The 20,098-nt window shown below is 40.0% G+C and overlaps 1 protein-coding gene across 2 annotated transcripts in view; it reads left to right on the plus strand.

Annotated features, from left to right (window-relative positions):
• The window catches only part of LOC124802545 (transcription factor AP-4), an 87,702-nt gene extending 70,152 nt beyond the window's left edge, over positions 1 to 17,550 (plus strand). For both annotated transcript variants that reach the window (XM_047263407.1, XM_047263408.1), the window contains exons 3-6: positions 3,214 to 3,370; positions 3,994 to 4,271; positions 5,628 to 5,947; positions 14,493 to 17,550. In XM_047263407.1, the coding sequence (XP_047119363.1) occupies positions 3,214 to 3,370; positions 3,994 to 4,271; positions 5,628 to 5,947; positions 14,493 to 14,766 (1,029 nt within the window). In that variant the 3' untranslated portion in view covers positions 14,767 to 17,550. The remainder of the gene's footprint in view (positions 1 to 3,213; positions 3,371 to 3,993; positions 4,272 to 5,627; positions 5,948 to 14,492) is intronic.
• Positions 17,551 to 20,098: the final 2,548 nt, after the last annotated feature.

The raw sequence follows: 20,098 nt of genomic DNA on the forward strand, positions 1-20,098 counted from the left end.
ATCATTACGTTACTTTGCAACGCGTGCGCTTGATTCTTGCGTTCGGAAAAATCTCCTGGCTGCCTCGGCCGGGTGAGGGCGTGGGGTGCGGGTGCAGCCGGATAGCCGTGTCGAGCCGAGCGTCGCCGGCGTGAATGAGTTGCTGTGCCCGGCCTCCCTGACCTGCCGCTACGGCGCGCGGCCCGTATTTTTTTCGCTGCCCCCTGAAGGGTGGGGCGCAGCCGCCTTTGTGACACGCGGCGTGTCACTCAGTCGTCACGGCGGTGCGCAGAGTTCTTCTGACAAGGGCCGCCGCTGCCTTGCTGGAAACAGACGCAGCGTGAGAGGTGTGATTTTCCCGGAGGGCGGAATGATTATCAAATCAAATACGGCACACACTTTTCTGAATTTTGTGCTGAAATATAGTTGGAAATTCCCAAGACACTGAGCACGATTTAATAGAGTAGACCTTTACCACGTAGTGATACATGTCAGATACTTACGCGCAACGCACATGCGCGATACTGCTACTTACGCGCAACGCACATACGCGATACTGCTTTCTGCTGTAGATTTCGTGCAGAATTATAGGGTGATTTCAAATCTCCTAGATTTACACGTGCACCGTTGAAGTCGCGTTAAAAGTGTGTCCTATTTGGATTCGCTGACGCATACCGCGTTACTTCAATTGAACAGCCTGAATATAATTACAAAATGTTACAGTATAAGAGCGACGATAATAAACTTAGTTTAACTGGTCTGCGGTAGCTCGGAACATGGTAACCAAAACACAGACAATCTATGTACGCAGGTTTATTGAGACCATGAACTATTACGTTCACAAGAAATTTGAAACCCGTGTTGGGTTTCCTCGTTGACTCCACCTATGATATGATATTCGACCGATGACGGCTACTAATGGTTTATGGTTGTACTCGAAATATGCGGCAGCTGTGTTGTAAAAGTCACTTGTTCATAAGTTTAGTGAATTCCGCACAATATTTACAGTACACCGTGTGTCCAGGTAAAGTCGTTTGTTGTGTGCCTATTCACAGAATAAAAATTTAAAAAAATAAAGAAATTGTCGGAACACCCCGTTTAATTTTTCAGTGCCCACTCGGTGTCAACTTCGTTTATACGACCGTAGCCATTGAGCTGCAGACCCTTGTGTGTGTGTGTGTGTGTGTGTGTGTGTGTGTGTGCGTGTGTGCGTGCGTGCGTGCGTGCGTGCGTGCGGTCACAGGAGCGCTGCGTCGCCGTGTATGTGACGCGGTCGCCCTACAAGGTCGGGCGAGCAACTGAAACTGGGCGGAAGGCCGCGGTTCGACCCTCGCAACTGTGTCCTGCCGCTTGGCTTTAAGCCTCAACCCCAGGACCGGTATCTGGTTCCTCAACAGCCTCGAACACCCGCCGCGTGGATGTCGAGACACGAAGACTCGGACTAAGCCGAAATACAAGACATCAAGAAAGTTGAAGACAGATGAAAATAGCTTTTCTGTATTTCAAGTAATCACGATAGTGGATTCATTACCTCTCTGGTTTTGGTAACCGAAAGGATACAACTATTCGATGGCGACATTAAAGGGGCCAGCCAAACAAAAGAAATTCTCGTTTTATCAGTAATAAAATTTGAAAATCTATTCCTTTTTTATTCATTGGCAAGAACGAATGCGATGTCGACAGTTAATAATTTTCTGGTTTTAAAAAGTGAGAATAATTATTTGTAGCTTGCCATGGTTTGGAGTGCTCGAAACATACATCTAATAGTCTCGACGATCTCTAACAAATGCGTAACAAAACCGTTGGGGGGAGGGGGGGGGGGGGGCTTTAGTGAAGAGGAGATTCACACCTGGCGGCAAAGGCAAGTGAGGAGGAGGAAGCAGCCACCTGCCTCTACAGCGAGTGCAGCTGCGACCTCTTACGACAGCTGTTCCCCCGTGGGCACAACCTGACGCACGCACACATCGTTCCTATATGTACTAAGAATATTCTCCTCTACACGTCATGCTCTCTTTAGGTTTAAGAAGGCTTACTGACTGGTGTGACAAAACCCTGCGTATGATTACACGATTACAGAGCAGTCTGTGGAAGCAGTTACTCCCATATCTGTAGGAATATTACTGCGGGTTAATTTGAAGTGGAACAACCGCATAAAATGAAGAATCCTCACGAAGTGCAGCCCATCGACAAGGGAAGTGGCTTACAAAACTCATTACTTGAATATTCCTCATCGGTCTTGCATCCGTACCGGGCAAGAGTGACAGAAGGAATAGAGAAGATCCAAAGAGCAACATCACATTTTGTTACAGGTTCATTTAGTAAGCACGAAAGCAGCACTGAGATGGTCATTCAACTCCTGTGGCAGATGCTGCAAGAGACACTATCTGCCTCATAGTATGGTCTACTTTAAAATTGTGAGAGAAGGGTTAACCAATTTATTGCTTCATCCTTCATATATCTTGCAAAAGACCACAAAGATGAAATTAGGGAGATTCGAGCCCACATGGATGTTTACCAGCAATAACTCTTTGTACAAACGTATGCGACTGGTACAAGCAAAATGGGGAATTGATGATGTTTCACAAAGTAGCCTTTGCTACACACTGCCAGGTAGCTTGTGGAGTACAGAAGCAGAAATGAAGTCTTGTGCCATTAACACAAGATCATTAAAAAAAGTGTCCAGTTTAGATGGAAGCTGCATCGTCTTGCTGACAGCTGCATTATATCGATACTCGGCAGTCATCTGATGTTAAAAGTAATTAAACAAAAGCTGATGTCTAAGGGGAATTACTATGAAGTGTCACAGGACCTGTTTTAAAAGTCAATTGGTTTTCAAGGGTTTGTAAATTAATTTACAGGTTACAGTAAAAAAAAAAAACACAAGACCATAATAAAAACAGTGTACAAATTGAGCACGAACATGCTTGCCATTTAGTGGTAAACAAAAAATCTGGCATACAACTACAGGCAGCCACAGAATGCATCTTTCATCCATATATAATGTGAACTTCGTGTTGTGAAGTACTGTGGAGTACCTCCTAATCAGTTCTGGTACTAATCTTTCATGTATATCATTTTAATGTTAAATTTTTCATACTGGTGTATTGTACTCGAGATTATAAAGCAATTGAATTGACTTTATGAAATTTTTACCGCTCGTGAAAAAGATGCTGTTGCAAATATTTCTGTTTTCTGTGATCCATAAATCTGACCTATTTTTTATCATTTTTCTAGGCTGCCATCCTTCAGCAGACAGCAGAGTATATATACCAATTAGAACAGGAAAAAACTAGCCTACTGTCTCAGAATTGCCACCTGAAAAGGTTACTGAATAGGCAGGAGGGTCAGCATGAGCAAACTGCATCAGTCAAGCGCAGGAAAATTGAATCGAGTGAGTATAACTTTGGTTGGTATTGTAATACTCTAGAATTAAAGTTGACAGAACTTGATGTAGACAGGTGGGGCCGGCCGGTGTGGCCGAGCGGTTCTGGGCGCTTCAGTCTGGAACTACACGACCGCTACGGTTGCAGGTTCAAATCCTGCCTCGGTCATGGATGTGTGTGATGCCTTTAGGTTAGTTAGGTTTAAGTAGTTCTAATTTCTAGGGGACTGATGACCACATATGTTAAGTCCCATAGTGCTCAGAGCCAGATGGGTGGGGAGCATTGTTGTAATAGTAGCTGAAAATGAAAGTTTCCGTATAGTTATTAAAACTGGAAGGAGTTACTTCAGTTTATAATGGTCATGAATGCCTGGCTTTCACTAAGACTGTTCATAAAACAAGTGTTCTTAATTCAGAGTTCTTCTTCTTCTTCTAATCATAATCATCAGTAGGTAATTGTGTCTAGAATCATTTAAAAATAGTGTTTGTTCATTTAGCAAATAATTAATTAGTTAATGGACAAAACGTAAGAAACATGTATCCTAGAAAGATTTTTTCAATGAACAGTATTTTAGGAAACTGTATTTCCAAAGCATGTATTTGTCTACAACACCTTCTCATTTTATCTACAGGTATGGTCGTTGTCAGTGAGTCATCAGATGAAGGCATCGGTAGCATGTCTCCAGAGCCAGCACCAGTCCCCGGAGGAGCCGCCGTTTCGGCAGCCGAAGCAAGTCGCGAACGCGACCTCATAGAACTGAGGCTCTCTTTGGATAGAGAGCGTAAACTTCGAATGCGTCTAGAGGACCAGGTCCGCGCACTGGAAAGTCAGTTGTATCCCAAACAATTGAGGGATCTCTCACATCAAGTTACTCTTCACTATCATCATGAATCTCCCACCCCTCACCAGGTCAGTAGATAATTACCAGAAACATTACACAGAACGGACTACAGAATATCATTGTTAAATTGTGTGAAATCTGTTATTTTCATCTTGAGCTGGTATTTTGTCATCCTGTGAATTTCTCTCTTCGCAGTACAGTCTAAACATTATCTTTAACCCTGCAGTATTCGCATGTTCATTCCCCACGAATGGATTTATTCCCTTTCTTTTCATCTCTTTGGACCTATGAATCACATGACCTGAGTACCTTCCTGTTGTCAGCAGTACTGTGTTACTCCTTTGTTTGTTTTGTTTAGAGCAGCAGTGGTGAAATAATCAAGAACAGTGGAGTGACTATCCTGCACAAGCAGCAGCAGTTGATATGATTTGCATTTTTGACTTCTGGAGAAACAGTAAAAGGGAGCCATTATAGCCAATTATACTCATTTCTCTAGGAGTTTCTTATTATTGTGGTGTTACTGTATGTCAGACTGTTTTGCTAGGGACAGGTCAGTTAATGGCATTGTCACTGGAATTCACGAAACCAAGTAAGCATCCAGAGGGTTCAAATTTGCATTCAGAAAATGTTGTACTCTTGTATCATTTACTCCTAAGAACAGGAAAAATGTTTTACTTCTACCCAGTACCCACCATGATGAAAAATTAATGAAGAGATTGACAAAGTGGCAGAAACACTCACTGATTACCAAGCGAGGTGGCGCAGTGGTTGGCACACTGGACTCGCATTCGGGAGGATGACGGTTCAAATCCGTCTCCAGCCATCTTGATTTAGGTTTTCCCTGATTTCCCTAAATCGTTTCAGGCAAATGCCGGGATGATTCCTTTGAAAGGGCATGGCCGATTTCCTTCCTCACCCTTCCCTAACCCGAGCTTGTGCTCAGTCTCTAATCACCTCATTGTTGACGGGACGTTAAACACTAATCTCCTCCTCCTCTGCACTCACTCAATGATTGCCTATGGCCATATTTCCTACTGAATATTGGAGGTATCCATGCTTTAGTAGTACATGCTGCTGACAACCCAAGACGCTGGAGTAGACGAAGAGGTTTTGTGTACCTATTGTCTTATCAGCTTTTTTCGGAACACATGGAATTCCATCCTGTCATTAAAATTTAAATGTACTAATTTATATATTTAAAGTTATGTTGTTGATTTTTACTTATAAAACTGTAAGCTGACTGACAGTCTGCAGCAACTACTAATGTTATGAGTCTTGGCACAACTACTGGAGGGTTAGGAATCCTATGTCAACAAGTGCAGATACGTCTGTCTTGTGAAATAGTGCTAACTTTGTGGTCGAGAAAAATTTATTTTAATATTTCTGTTGCTAAAATGGAGTGACACTGGTATTTTTCTGTGCAGGTGGTCACCAGTGGCAGTGGCAGTGTCCCTGTTATTGGTGCAACTATCCAGGATCTCCAGGAAACGGCAGCTGCTGTTGCACACCTACAAGTGGTTACCTCGCGATCCCCGTCGCCCATCTTAGGGTTGCCACCTCCATCACCACCCCCACCACCACCACCTCCAGCACCACAAGTGCGTGAACCGACACCACCCCCAACTCCACAGCCGCAGAGGCTACCGAGTGTTCTGGAAGCTGCCATCAAAGCAGAACCAAAGGTGGAAGTAGAACGACTTCCGTCACCGCCTGCTGCCTCTGATGATGTCACACCACAATCCAGGTACATACTATATTTCCAGATCCTTCTTATAATCTGACCCAATCTGTAAGTTGCTGTGACATTTTTGATCTCAGTGGGTGATCTTTAGTCGAATTTGGTTAAGCTAATCTACCGTAAACATTAATTATTGAGCGCCAACTCTCATAGAAATATCAGTTAATATTGAAGGCATGCCATGTGATAAAGAAGTTAAATTGTCTGGCACCTGCAATTGAACATCTTGGACATTTTACTAATACAGGAGCACCACAGGACTCATGACCAAAAATAAAGGAAATGGCTGGGATGTTGACATCAGTGTATAAATTACCAAATGTGAGAGTTCAAGTTTGTGGAATACCCTAATTTTCAATCTCAAGCTGAGCACAGGTGACTTCAACTGTCATTTTACTAATACAGGAGCACCACAGAACTCAAGACCAAAAATAAAGGTTACTGGGAGATGAATAAGAATGGAGACAATCTCGAAGAATGGCCTGAACAGACTGGGCTGATACTGATACCTGACTATGCTACAAATATAGCTCCATTCTTATCCATCATCTGCCAGAAATCGTTGGAAAGGCGAAAAGTTCCACGGGACTGGAAGAAGGCCCAGGTCATAGCAATTTGTAAAAAAGGTAGAAAATCGGATGCACATAATGGCCGATTTCACTGACATAGATTTGTTGTAAAATCATGGAACATACTTTGTGTTAAGACATAATGACCTTTCTAGAGTCTGAGAAGCTCATCTGCAGAAACCAGCATGGTTTTAGGAAACAGCGGTCATGCGAGACACAGTTGACTCTGTTTGTGCATGATATACAACAGGCTCTAGATACCTGCTCCCAGGTTGATGCCATATTCCTAGACTTTCGAAAGTCGTTTGGCTCTGTTCCGCACTGTCACTTGCTCCAAAAAGTAGGCGCTTACAGTCTATCTGATGGCATATACAGTTGGATAGAAAGTTTTCTAACTAACAGAGAGCAGTATGTCGCCCTGAATGGGGAGACTTCAACAGAAACAAGCGTAACATCGTGTTCCCCAGGGCAGCGTAATAGGTCCACAGCTTTTACGATTTACATAACCGATCTGATTGATGGGATTAACAGCGGCAGTAGACTGTTTGCCAATGATGCCGTAGTGCAGGAAAATAGTAACACACGAAAGTTGTGAACAAATCAATGAGGATTTGCAGAAAATAAGTAGCTGGTGTAATGACTGGCAGTTATCTCTCAATATTAGTAAGTGTAACCTACTGCATATAACGAAGCGAAAATCCCAATTAATGTAAGAGTACAAAATAAACGCAAAGTCATTGGAAGTGGTAACACCCGTCAAGTATCTGGATGTGACTATTCGAAATGATCTCAAATGGAACAATCAGATTACTCAAGTAACAGGTAAGGAGAACTCTAGATTGTGGATTATTGGTAGCATCCTGAAGCGATGTAGTTCTTCAACAAAGGAAAATATGCTTACAATCTTTAGTTCGTCCAGTCTTAGAATATTGTACATCTGTATGGGACCCTTACCAGTTGGGTCTGATTCAAGAGATTGAGAAGGTCCAAAGAAGAGCTGCAAGATTTGTGGCTGGTACATTTAGCCATTGTGGGAGTGTTACAAATCTCGTAGAAAGTTTGAAGTGGGAGACACTTGCAGATAGATGACGCGCTAAACAGAAGGGACTGCTCTCTAAATTCCGAAATCTGATCTTCGCCGAGGATGTAGAGCATATATTCTTACCACCAACTTTCAAATCACGCAATGATCACCATTCAAAGACAAGGGAAATTAGAGCTCATACTGAGGCGTTCAGTCAGTCGTTTTTCCCTCGCCTGATCGGCGAGTGAAACAGAAGGGGGGGGGGGGGGATATGACTTTGGCGTGAATAGTGCCCTCTGCCACACACTGCTTGGTGGCTTGCGGAGTATATATATGTAGATGTATATCCGAAGCTGCTATTCTCCTCTTATAGTGGGTGATGGTGTGGTAATTATAATCCAGGTAACATCTTCGCCAGTGAACACATTGCCCAGCGTGCAAAGAAGAAAATTTTGGGGCCTCTCCTTCAGCCTGACCAATACCTGCAGTGCTGCAGCAGCGGTGAAGCTTGAAAATGTCCAGTTTCAGAAGATTTAATTTTAAGTTAACACAGTGGGCAAAGTTCTGCCTAGCACTTAATAAAAAAAACCATTAATGCTGAACCGAACCTAAGGATGTATAATAGTTTCATCAAATTAGAATTGCCTCTCATAGATACTTCACCAGGGGCTGCAGAATGTCTTACATCCGTGGACTCCATCACAATTCAAGATCTCTCCTTCGGAAATACAAACACCTATTTGAAGCTGACTGATTCTATGAAGAAACAATTCAGACAGACGAGGATCTTTTGAATGCTGTATCAGCTAAGGGAAGAGAGAAATGCTGTAGTACAGTGTCCTAACTAGACCTGAAACTGAACACCAGTAAGTGATGGGAGTTGAGGAAACTTTAGTGCTCCAACAAATGCTCTGCCAAGCCTGTCATCATGTAACTCCCAGTCATATTGCACGTCAATTACTGCTGAGTGGGAAGACTATAGAACAGTAAGTACCAAAGAAATTCTCCTGTGGAAGATTGCCTTGGTACCGCTTTCACCATTGAATAACTGGAAATAGTTTTCCAATCTGTGGAGGACAGTAAAGCTGCAGACTTCAATGATCTAAACCAAAATGAATTAAAGTGTTTGGGCCAGTAACAGCAATTGATCTTAATCTAAATGGACATCTGCGTTTAAAAATTACAAGTTCCTAAGACCTGGTGCAAAGCTAAAGCCGTAGTAGTTCTGAACCCTGGAAAGGATCCAAAACACTTCCTAGCATTTTCTCTTCTTTGACAACTGTTTAAAGTCTTGGAAAGTCTAATCCTCAGTCACATCTTAAAACATGTTCATGAAAACCTTATAAAGTATTCTACCCAGAAAAGTTGTGCTGTTGTTGGATCCTTATTCTAGTACATAGTCATAAGATACGAAAGAGGAAAAGATAAAACAGGGACCTTCATAGATCTGTCACCCATCTATGACAGCCAGGTGCCAGAAGTTGATTAGAAAGGAATATTTAATCATAAAAGAACTACCGTATTTACTCGAATCCAAGCCGCACCCGAAAAATTAGACTCAAAATCGAGGAAAAAAAATTTTCCCGAATCTAAGCCGCACCTGAAATTTGAGACTCGAAATTCAAGGGGAGAGAAAAGTTTTAGGCCGCACCTCCAAATAGAAACAAAGTTGATCCATTGTAATATGAGACACAATTTAGGTCAAATGAATGACGATACAGCTACAGTTGTTTGGTTCGAGTCGTAAGCTTAGAAGTTAAGCTTTACCAGGTAGCCATTGCTATGCGTCAGCGCTCCGTCCGTATTTATATGGGTATCCTTCCTTTTTCACGTGCTTCGTCTAGTTTGAATTCATTGCTTATTTTTCTTTGATCAGATGAGTGCCGTTCTCTTTGTTATAGGTGTTTACGTCACTCTAAACTGAAAATGCATTACTGTACTGTGTCATGCATTGTTTGTCACATACTGATAATGAGTGTTTACGGCCTGTCGCCGCTCGCGGCATGGCTTGCTTTTGTGCGCGCTACCGTCGCGTACTACATATATGTCTCATTAGCGAAACAATGGCAAGAGACTGCTATTTGTTGTTACTCACACTGCTGCAAGAACCAAATAATAGACTGCGTATGACAGAAGATGTTCTGAACGAGAGTTTAGCGAAAATTTTTCTCCGTTTGAAAAATCTTTGCAGACGCCTCATTAGTACATTACGTTCTGCACAGAAATCAGTCATCATAGATTTAAAAATCTAGTCAATTGCCGTGCTTCATTTCTGACTGTATCACTACTAGGCATACGAATATAAACATGATATGATATGTATATTCTTCTGCGTTTGTTGTTGTCTCGCTCTAGTTTCGTCGTTTATTAGGCAGACAGAATTTAAATGAGATAGCAGCAAACACACAACAAATACATGGCAAAATGTTTATATTCGAATTATTCTTATGGTGAAGAGAATACTGCATGTGATTCACAATTGATGAAAGTTCCTATTAGCAACCATCTCTACTCACAGGTAGGAAAAAATTCAGAACGTAGAGTTGGCCATATTGACAAACATCCAGAACAGTCTTGCCAGTCCGATTTTCGAAGTACATTGAAATGCTGCTACATTCGAAGATGAACAATACGGAATTTGTATTTACTTCGTTGTATAATGTATGAAAATGCAATGGTTGAAACTCGGGGCGGAGAAAAAAGCTAGTCTTCCACCCTTTTTTTTTTAATGATGCAGAGGTTTTGGCGCTAGTATTTATCTTTGTGCCTACAAAGCATACCTGTGTAGCGCTACATATATTCGACGGCAGAAGTTAGTTGTGGCGACACCTACCAAATTTTTCAGAACTTCCGCTTACTTTGCACTCGATTCCAAGCCGCAGGCGGTTTTGTGGATTACAAAAACTGAAAAAAAAAAGTGTGGCTTAGATTCAAGTAAATACGATACTGTTTAACACAGTTTATCTGGTGTTTTCAGTGAAACAGTTTTCTTGTCACACTGCTTAATAGGAATGGAAGAACCTTGGAGATACTAAAAGGTATCAGATAGATTATATAATGGTAAGACAGAGATTTAGGAACCAGGTTTTAAATTGTAAGACATTTCCAATCTATTGGTTATGACCTGTAGATTAAAACTGAAGAAACTGCAAAAAGGTGGGAATTTAAGGAGATGGGACCTGGATAAACTAAAAGAACCAGAGGTTGTACAGAGTTTCAGGGAGAGCATAAGGGAGCAATTGACAGGAATGGGGGAAATAAATACAGTAGAAGAAGAATGGGTAGCTTTGAGGGATAAAGTAGTGAAGGCAGCAGAGGATCAAGTAGGTAAAAAGACGAGGGCTAGTAGAAATCCTTGGGTAACAGAAGAAATATTGAATTTAATTGATGAAAGGAGAAAATATAAAAATGCAGTAAGTGAAACAGGCAAAAAGGAATACAAACGTCTCAAAAATGAGATCGACAGGAAGTGCAAAATGGCTAAGCAGGGATGGCTAGAGGACAAATGTAAGGATGTAGAGGCCTATCTCACTAGGGGTAAGATAGATACCGCCTACAGGAAAATTAAAGAGACCTTTGGAGATAAGAGACCGACTTGTATGAATATTAAGAGCTCAGATGGAAACCCAGTTCTAAGCAAAGAAGGGAATGCAGAAAGGTGGAAGGAGTATATAGAGGGTCTATACAAGGGCGATGTACTTGAGGACAATATTATGGAAATGGAAGAGGATGTAGATGAAGATGAAATGGGAAATATGATACTGCGTGAAGAGTTTGACAGAGCACTGAAAGACCTGAGTCGAAACAAGGCCCCCAGAGTAGACAATATTCCATTGGAACTACTGACGGCCGTGGGAGAGCCAGTCCTGACAAAACTCTACCATCTGGTGAGCAAGATGTATGAAACAGGCGAAATGCCCTCAGACTTCAAGAAGAATATAATAATTCCAATCCCAAAGAAAGCAGGTGTTGACAGATGTGAAAATTACAGAACTATCAGCTTAATAAGTCACAGCTGCAAAATACTAACACGAATTCTTTACAGACGAATGGAAAAATTAGTAGAAGCCAACCTCGGGGAAGATCAGTTTGGATTCCGTAGAAACACTGGAACACGTGAGGCAATACTGACCTTACGACTTATCTTAGAAGAAAGATTAAGGAAAGGCAAACCTACGTTTCTAGCATTTGTAGACTTAGAGAAAGCTTTTGACAATGTTGACTGGAATACTCTCTTTCAAATTCTGAAGGTGGCAGGGGTAAAATACAGGGAGCGAAAGGCTATTTACAATTTGTACACAAACCAGATGGCAGTTGTAAGAGTCGAGGGACATGAAAGGGAAGCAGTGGTTGGGAAGGGAGTAAGACAGGGTTGTAGCCTCTCCCCGATGTTGTTCAATCTGTATATTGAGCAAGCAGTAAAGGAAACAAAAGAAAAATTTGGAGTAGGTATTAAAATTCATGGAGAAGAAATAAAAACTTTGAGGTTCGCTGATGACATTGTAATTCTGTCAGAGACAGCAAAGGACTTGGAAGAGCAGTTGAATGGAATGGACAGTGTCTTGAAGGGAGGATATAAGATGAAGATCAACAAAAGCAAAACAAGGATAATGAAATGTAGTCTAATTAAGTCGGGTGATGCTGAGGGAATTAGATTAGGAAATGAGGCACTCAAAGTAGTAAAGGAGTTTTGCTATTTGGGGAGCAAAATAACTGATGATGGTCGAAGTAGAGAGGATATAAAATGTAGGCTGGCAATGGCAAGGAAAGCGTTTCTGAAGAAGAGAAATTTGTTAACATCCAGTATTGATTTAAGTGTCAGGAAGTCATTTCTGAAAGTATTCGTATGGAGTGTAGCCATGTATGGAAGTGAAACATGGACGATAAATAGTTTGGACAAGAAGAGAATAGAAGCTTTCGAAATGTGGTGCTACAGAAGAATGCTGAAGATTAGATGGGTAGATCACATAACTAATGAGGAAGTATTGAATAGGATTGGGGAGAAGAGAAGTTTGTGGCACAACTTGACCAGAAGAAGGGATCGGTTGGTAGGACATGTTCTGAGGCATCAAGGGATCACCAATTTAGTATTGGAGGGCAGCGTGGAGGGTAAAAATCGTAGAGGGAGACCAAGAGATGAATACACTAAGCAGATTCAGAAGGATGTAGGTTGCAGTAGGTACGGGGAGATGAAAAAGCTTGCACAGGATAGAGTAGCATGGAGAGCTGCATCAAACCAGTCTCAGGACTGAAGACCACAACAACAACAATGGAGAGCATTGAAGAATGGTCTCCCTCAGGGTAGTTTTGACAACCCTGATGTACAACATAAACACAAATGTTCAACCCATGAACCGTGGAACATTACTTATGCAGGTGATAAAGCAACTGCAGCTCAAGGCAAAACCATCGAGGAAGTAGAGATGAAGCTGACAGCAACCCTTGGAGATATCAGCAAGTTTTATGATAACAATATAAACCCAAATCCCAGAGAGATGCAGGTCTGTGCCTTTCGTCTGAGAAATTGGGAAACCAGGAGGAAGTTAACTATTGCCTGGAGAGAGCAACAACTGTGTCACTATGAAACTCCAGAACACCTGAAAGTAAAGTTGGATCATAGTCTCACAGTCGAAGATCATTATCAAGAAGCAAAGCTAAAAGCATCTGCGCAAAACATTATTCATCTGTAAACTTAGTGGCACCACCTGGGGCTCACAACCAGAAGTGCTCTGTAGAAGTGCCGTGCCACTATAGTGCTGGGTATTCTGCTGCAGATAAGAGGATATAGCCTTGAATGAGACTGGATGCATCAGGATTGGCTTGTTAGGACTAGCTCCTGTCACCAAAGTTTATCAAATTATGGGTATAGTGCCAGCTGACATCTGCAGAACAGCAGCAACAGAAATGGAGGAAAGGAAGTAGGAAATCGATCCTCGACACTTACAAACATCCTTGTGTGGAATATGAATCACAAAAGGCTAGTTGGAGGCCCAGGAGAAGCTTTATATACACTTCATCACCTGGAACTTGCCAAACAGAGCTATGGTGAAATTTGTGGACCGAAAGAGTTTGGGAGAACATTGAAGGGGAATCTGCTGTGAGCTAACATTTGCGGTATGTGACATGGAAGGCACCAAACCAGTTGGGCACGGGAATGTTAGAATGCAAGGCGAGCCTAAGGAAGTAGGGTTTCACAACTGAAGATGACTCCTTTTCATGAAGTGGCTTGCAGGACCCACATCATTTCCTGATCTGCATAAATTTGTCAGATTCTGGCACCACAAAAGATTTATGTGCATCAAGTGATAAGACCATGTAGACAGTAGAATTCGGGATCTTACTGTCCATCTAATAGAAAATCAGCAGTCCCTGGCAGAATTTTAAGTGCAAAAGGCAAATCCAACACTTTTTGTGCCATTGCATTAAATCGGTGTCCTACTTTCCAGGCAACAAAAACACACAGGTTGCCGATTATCAACTGCTTGATGTCAATGGTGGGTCAAAAAACTTTCATTGGAAGTTAAAAATATAGGGCCTTCTGGGCCATTTCAGATACAAAATTCTTTCCACATAGTCCTAATTCTGTTGGAACTGCCGTTAGGCGTGTGGAATCTGGTATTGTTATATTACAAGGCAAGTGGACTATAGTTGAGGGTGACCTCAAGAGAATGGACAGATTGCATGCTCGGGTTTTCTTGCTGCTTAATATAGTTGTTAGCAAGACACATCTTACATAGAACTGGAGGAAGGAACACACAACAAAGCACCTCACGTAACATAATTTCCTCAGTTTTCTACTTTTTGTTCTGTGTGACACTGTTCCGTTTGTCGAATCTTTCCTCTCCTCTCTTTCTTTCTTCCCCCCCCCCCCCCCCCCCCCCCCCCTTGTTTTTTGTAATGGCAGTAACATAAATCATATAAAAATTCAGTATTTATACCTTCTGCTTCTTTTTCTCAGGCTGTATGCTGCAAGTACATCGAGGCAAAACCTGGAAACCATTGTGGAAGCCATTCGCCACTTGGAGGGTGACCAGTTCATCAGTGATGAGCCTACGCAAGAAGCTCCTCTGGCTCTGACAACCCATCGAACAGGTCCAACTAGTGGAAGTGCTGAGGGCTTCTTGCATTTCCATTCGCACCCCATTCCATCTCAGCCGCAGCGGCCCCTGTCGTCCACAGCTGCCTTGCAGCAGCAGCGTCCTGGTGTTATCGTTGTAAAACAGAGCACGTGATTATTGCACGAGAGCTCTGTCTCGCATGACGTGACTGGATTTGATTTCAGTTGATTTTTACTTTCTTATTAGCTTGTAACTGGCGAGGCATTAAACTGTACTCTGAAGTTGTACTGTCTGCTTTAAGGATTCATATATATCTATATGTACATAATATATACATGTATGTATGTACACATTCTGCATACATACCATAGTTTCGACTGCATTTTTAGACTGGTGTAGGAATGTGGCAATATCATTCCTTGTGCTAGGAGGGTGTTAGGGTGTAACACTCGATGAATCCTAGCATGTAATGGTGGTCTGTGTTAAATCAAAGTGCAAACCAAGCAATAAAACTTTGTTTTCCTTCTAAATACTGGGTCTGACATCAAAATTTGCCATACTGAGAAGCAGATATTAGAGCTGTGACTGGCTTTAGTTATCCTAAGCTCTGTGGAACCCGAAGTTGCCTCCAGTTTACAATTAGCTACCTTCGGATGACTGAATACCGACTGGTCTTTTGAGTGGTAGACTTTTTTAATTGTTTAAACTGTAGAAGAAAATAGTAATAGATACAGAGAAGCTAGTATACAGACAGTTGTGCATTTGAAATGCTGTATGGCGTTGCTTGTCAAAGTAGCAGTTTTCTTTGGTGTTTCAATTTTTGTTGTTGTATATATTTGTCTCTCTCAAAGTTACAAGCAAGTAAAACATACACTAGCCTGTTTTGTGGGCTGAAACTGAACAAACATTTTTGATGTTCCATCTCATTTGCTATAAGTATATAGCTTACATTTTTTAAACATGTCAATATGTGGTATTCTGTTGTGTTATCTCGTTCGCTGACCCTCGCTTTTCTTTTGTACATAAGATTTATTTCTTCAGCGTGAGTGTTTTGAAGCTTGCGTGTATTTGTATACGTCTGAGAAATGTTGTAAGATTTATTTTGTTTTCTATAAAAAAAAAAACTGCTGTAAAATGAACTAAAACATTGGCTGATGGTGATCGCCTCGTGTATCTCATAAGAGTAACGTTACTAAGGCTAGTTCTGTCTTTGTGTATATATTACTTCTTTTGTTAGGTCAGTTTAGAAATGGACACACAACATGTAAGAGTGAGTGCTACGTAAAGTATTGCGTGTGTGTTGAAATGTTTACTTGTAGGTTCGTTACATATAAGATTTTCAAAAGGTATAAAAAAATATAAAGTTCCACGTGCTTGGAACAGTACTGATAAATTAGGTATTACCATTAAGCTACTTCTTATCAGTTTACTGCAACATTAAGAAAATTTTTATTCATTCTTTGCTTATGTTACATTTCTAAATTCTGTATTATTGTTAAATCAACTTCTATTTTCATTAACACAAAAGACTGGTTTTTCATTTTCATAATTGAAATGTATCAACTCAAAAGACAAGTGTCAGGGAGAAAGTTCCTTTTGTACATTGCTGAAGGCACACGTCATTGTAAATTAAACAATTTTGTAGTCTATTGAAAAGGGAGACATTTGGTTATTGATTTGGTAGTAATATTATTGAGAATAGTGTTTATGATGCAGTTTAATGAATTTATTATGCACTCCTAGTGTATCAAAATTGAGGTACAAAACCACCCTTTGTTGTTTGCTTTAGAAACCAATTATATCTTCATTTTATTTAAGCGTGTGTGTGTGTGTGTGTGTGTGTGTGTGTGTGTGTGTGTGTGTGTGTGTGTGTGTGTGTGTGTGTTCCCTTTGGAATTAAAAGAATGCTGTGCTTGGAAAAATCTGAATAAATCATTGTAATAAATTTTTCTAATTAGTATTATGTTTTCATAATCATTTTGCACTACTGTGATCTGAACCATCAGGATTAGTCCGAATAAACTTTTTTCCTCATTTGAGAAGCAACAGTTTCTTTGCATATTACATCCGAAAGCCATCTTTTCCTTATGTAAATCTGTTTCTACAGAATGCCAAATACAAGAGTGATGTTTGATTCATAACAGGGTTTCCAACTTTGTTCTATGTTGTGAATGGTGTGTTGAATTGAGAATTCAGGCAATTGTGTATTGCTCAATGTTTGAAAATCTAGATACTTGTATGGCATTTCTGATATTTTTGAGAAAGCAGCATTACTTTTTAATTGCATCTAAAAAATATGTCTAATGGATAAATTAGAATTAGCCTGTTTTAATCTGAACTCAATTTTTCATTATGTAAAACATGTAAAACTTCATTCTTTTTTCTTGTGTTATATTGAGCCAATTATTCTGTAAAGCAATTGCAGTATGTCATAAGCTACCGTATTTTCTCTGATTTTTACATTGTAACTCAACTGAAGCATTTGGAGTTCATTGCAAACTGTGAATATGAATATGACAACAGTTGAGAAATGTTACATAGTTTCTAAGTCTGTAGGTACCAGTAATCGGTTTCATGTTGTAGAACACATTTTAATGCTTTTTCCTGTTAGAAACATTTACTCATTATCTTTAAAAATTCTTGTCTGTTTTTCAGTGTAGATCCTAAGTGCTTCTCATTTTGAAGTGCTAATGTTTTATGGACATTTATGCATATATATCTACATTATCCAGAATTATAAATTGCAAATTGCTAATGTGATTTACAACAGTACCCTAATTCAAAATTATGTATCCACAAGGAAGCAGGTTGCCTCTTTATTTTCTCAGTTATGTTATATGTGGCTTTAGTTCAGAATTTGGTTATTATTGTCATTAAGTTTGTAAATCTTCACACCGTCCTTGTGTCTTTCTTTGATTTATGTCTTATTTGAGTGATTGAAGATCTCTGTTAAACTGAGATGTGCAATTCTCTTTACTTTCTAAATTCTGGATATCAAGCAATATCCCCCCCCCCCCCCCCCCTCCTCCCCCAATCAGCTAGCCATTCAGGGTGAGAGTTACATACATTTAATGATCTATATTTTACAACTAGTTGGGTATTAATTATGTGGATTATTGATATACTTACCATTGAAACAGTTTGTCAAGACAACAGGTTTTGTAGTCACATCAATTTAACACTATTTCACAGTTTCCTCTTGGTCATTGCCACAGTTGCTTCATTTGTTTTAATTTTACAGTGTTTGTAGCAAGCACTAAAATTTCTTATGAAATTTACCTGAGATGATTTTATATACAGATCAGAATTCTACCAATTTTTATTAAATCATGTTTTAATTAAGAGTCATTTAATTTAAAATTGTTCATAAAAACTGGCTTCAGTTTTGTATTACAAGTATTAAACAAAAGACATCCTGTGGTATTCATTGAAACTGTTTTACCTTTTCATATATTCATTAAAAGCCATGTTAAAAAGGTGTATCCTTTTAATTATATCTAGTAATCCATTGATAACCACTAATTTTATGCAGTTAGTCTTCTAAGTGCTTCATAATTACTGTTAATCTCCGTAACAGTCTTGCTTGCTTTTGAGATTGATATATAAAGAAACACGCTAATGACACTGGAATCTGCAGAGGCTTAGGAGGCGAATAATTTGTAGTGAACTTTCTTGAAGACAACCTATTTTAGATTAGGAGCCGAAACTTTTTACTTTAGTGTACAGATTTCTTGGGTATTTGGAAAAGAAAAGCATATACAGTGATTAGGGTACACACAAAACTATAAGATACATACATATTTGCTAAACTTAGAAAAGACTAAAAATCCTCCACTGATACCTCCATCTACATCCACGCGATTACTCTGCTATTCACAATAAAGTGCCTGGGTTCAATAAATCACCTTCAAGCTGTCTCTCTACCATTCCACTCTTGAACAGCACGCGGGAGAAATGAGCACTTTCTGTGTGAGCCATGATTCCTCTTATTTTATCATGATGATCATTTCTCCCAATGTGGGTGAGTGCCAACAGAATGTTTTCACAATTGGAGGAGAAAACTGGTAATTGAAATTTAAAGAGAAGATTCTGTCGCAACAAAATACACCTTTGTTTTAATGATTGCCACTCCAATTCTAGCAACAACGGTGATGATGAAACACAAATTTCATATGTTTTAAAGTATGTAGCATAATGGCATAGCAATGGAGAACTGAATTTATGTCTCAGCGGAAGGGAGGCAATTTTGATTTAGGTGCTCAATCCTAATCAGCATCTTTAGGTCACATAAATTACTTTGAGGAGAAACTGGTATGAATATTTAACATGATTGTGAACTATGCTAAAGCCATCTCTACCCTTTGCCATATTTTATGTACACAAGGTGACTGTAGAGATGGAAAACAAATTGTGATATGTTAATTCCACACAGTGTTGAACTGTTATGTTTCTTCATGTTAATCCATGGCAGGCTGAACGTATACTGAAACTGAGTGTGATGCTGTTTTGTCATAAATCTGAATTACTGATCAATATGGAGTATTTGTAGCGAAATTAAATGGTTGTGTTATCGGTGTATTATAGCTGTCTGCTTGCATAGCTGGAGTGTTACTTATCTTCTAGAAATCAAAAGGCTCACATACATGGACAACACAAGAAGATAGAAAAATTAAAATCATCTGTGATTACTACTTTGCTGGTCTTTCCTCACTGCATTCCATAAATTCTATATGAATATTACATCAGTACTGTTCATTATGATTTGTTATCATTGAATGTCGGTGCTTGGAGAACCCACAGCAAAGCCACAGTAAATAATTCAAAGTGTTTGTTAGGCAACTGATAAATTACTTAACTGAAGCTTGTGAATATGTCTGCTTCAAGAAACTAATGTCGACTCTATAAATATCACTCTAGAACATGCAACCATGAAAATTAAATTGAACACGAAAGTGGCAGTGACAAGAAGATGGCAGAAAGACAGGATGACCCAAGAACTGAAGAAACAGTATGCACATATCCTGCTTCAGTGTGAGTTCAACTGGTCATTGGACAGTGAGACAATAATACGTACATATTATATACAAGCAGATATTTTTTACAGTGTGTATGGACTCTGTGTAGAAATGAACGCAACTACATACGGGTCCAAAAGGGATACAAATACGTAATGAACAGTACATGCGTTCGAAAGGAGTTTCTCTAGTTCTATGGCAAGTGAAGGAAAGTTATATCACAATGACAAGGATATAGACTGATGATCTTGGGTAAAGTATATAGGGGACAGGCAAACTAATGCGAACACCTGTACTTACTTGAGAATGTTTTATTAATAAGGAGTTGGACCCCCATTTGCCTGTAATAAAGCTGTGATTCTTCTTGGAATACTGGAATATAATGATTGTATAATCTCTGTGAAATGTTATGCCACTTTTCGATCGGAACCTCTTCTAGCTACTGTAGTGACGAGGGAGGTGGAAATCTGCTGCGGAGTCTGCGCTCCAAT

Source organism: Schistocerca piceifrons, chromosome 6 (assembly GCF_021461385.2).
Source record: "Schistocerca piceifrons isolate TAMUIC-IGC-003096 chromosome 6, iqSchPice1.1, whole genome shotgun sequence".
Lineage (NCBI taxonomy): Eukaryota > Metazoa > Arthropoda > Insecta > Orthoptera > Acrididae > Schistocerca > Schistocerca piceifrons.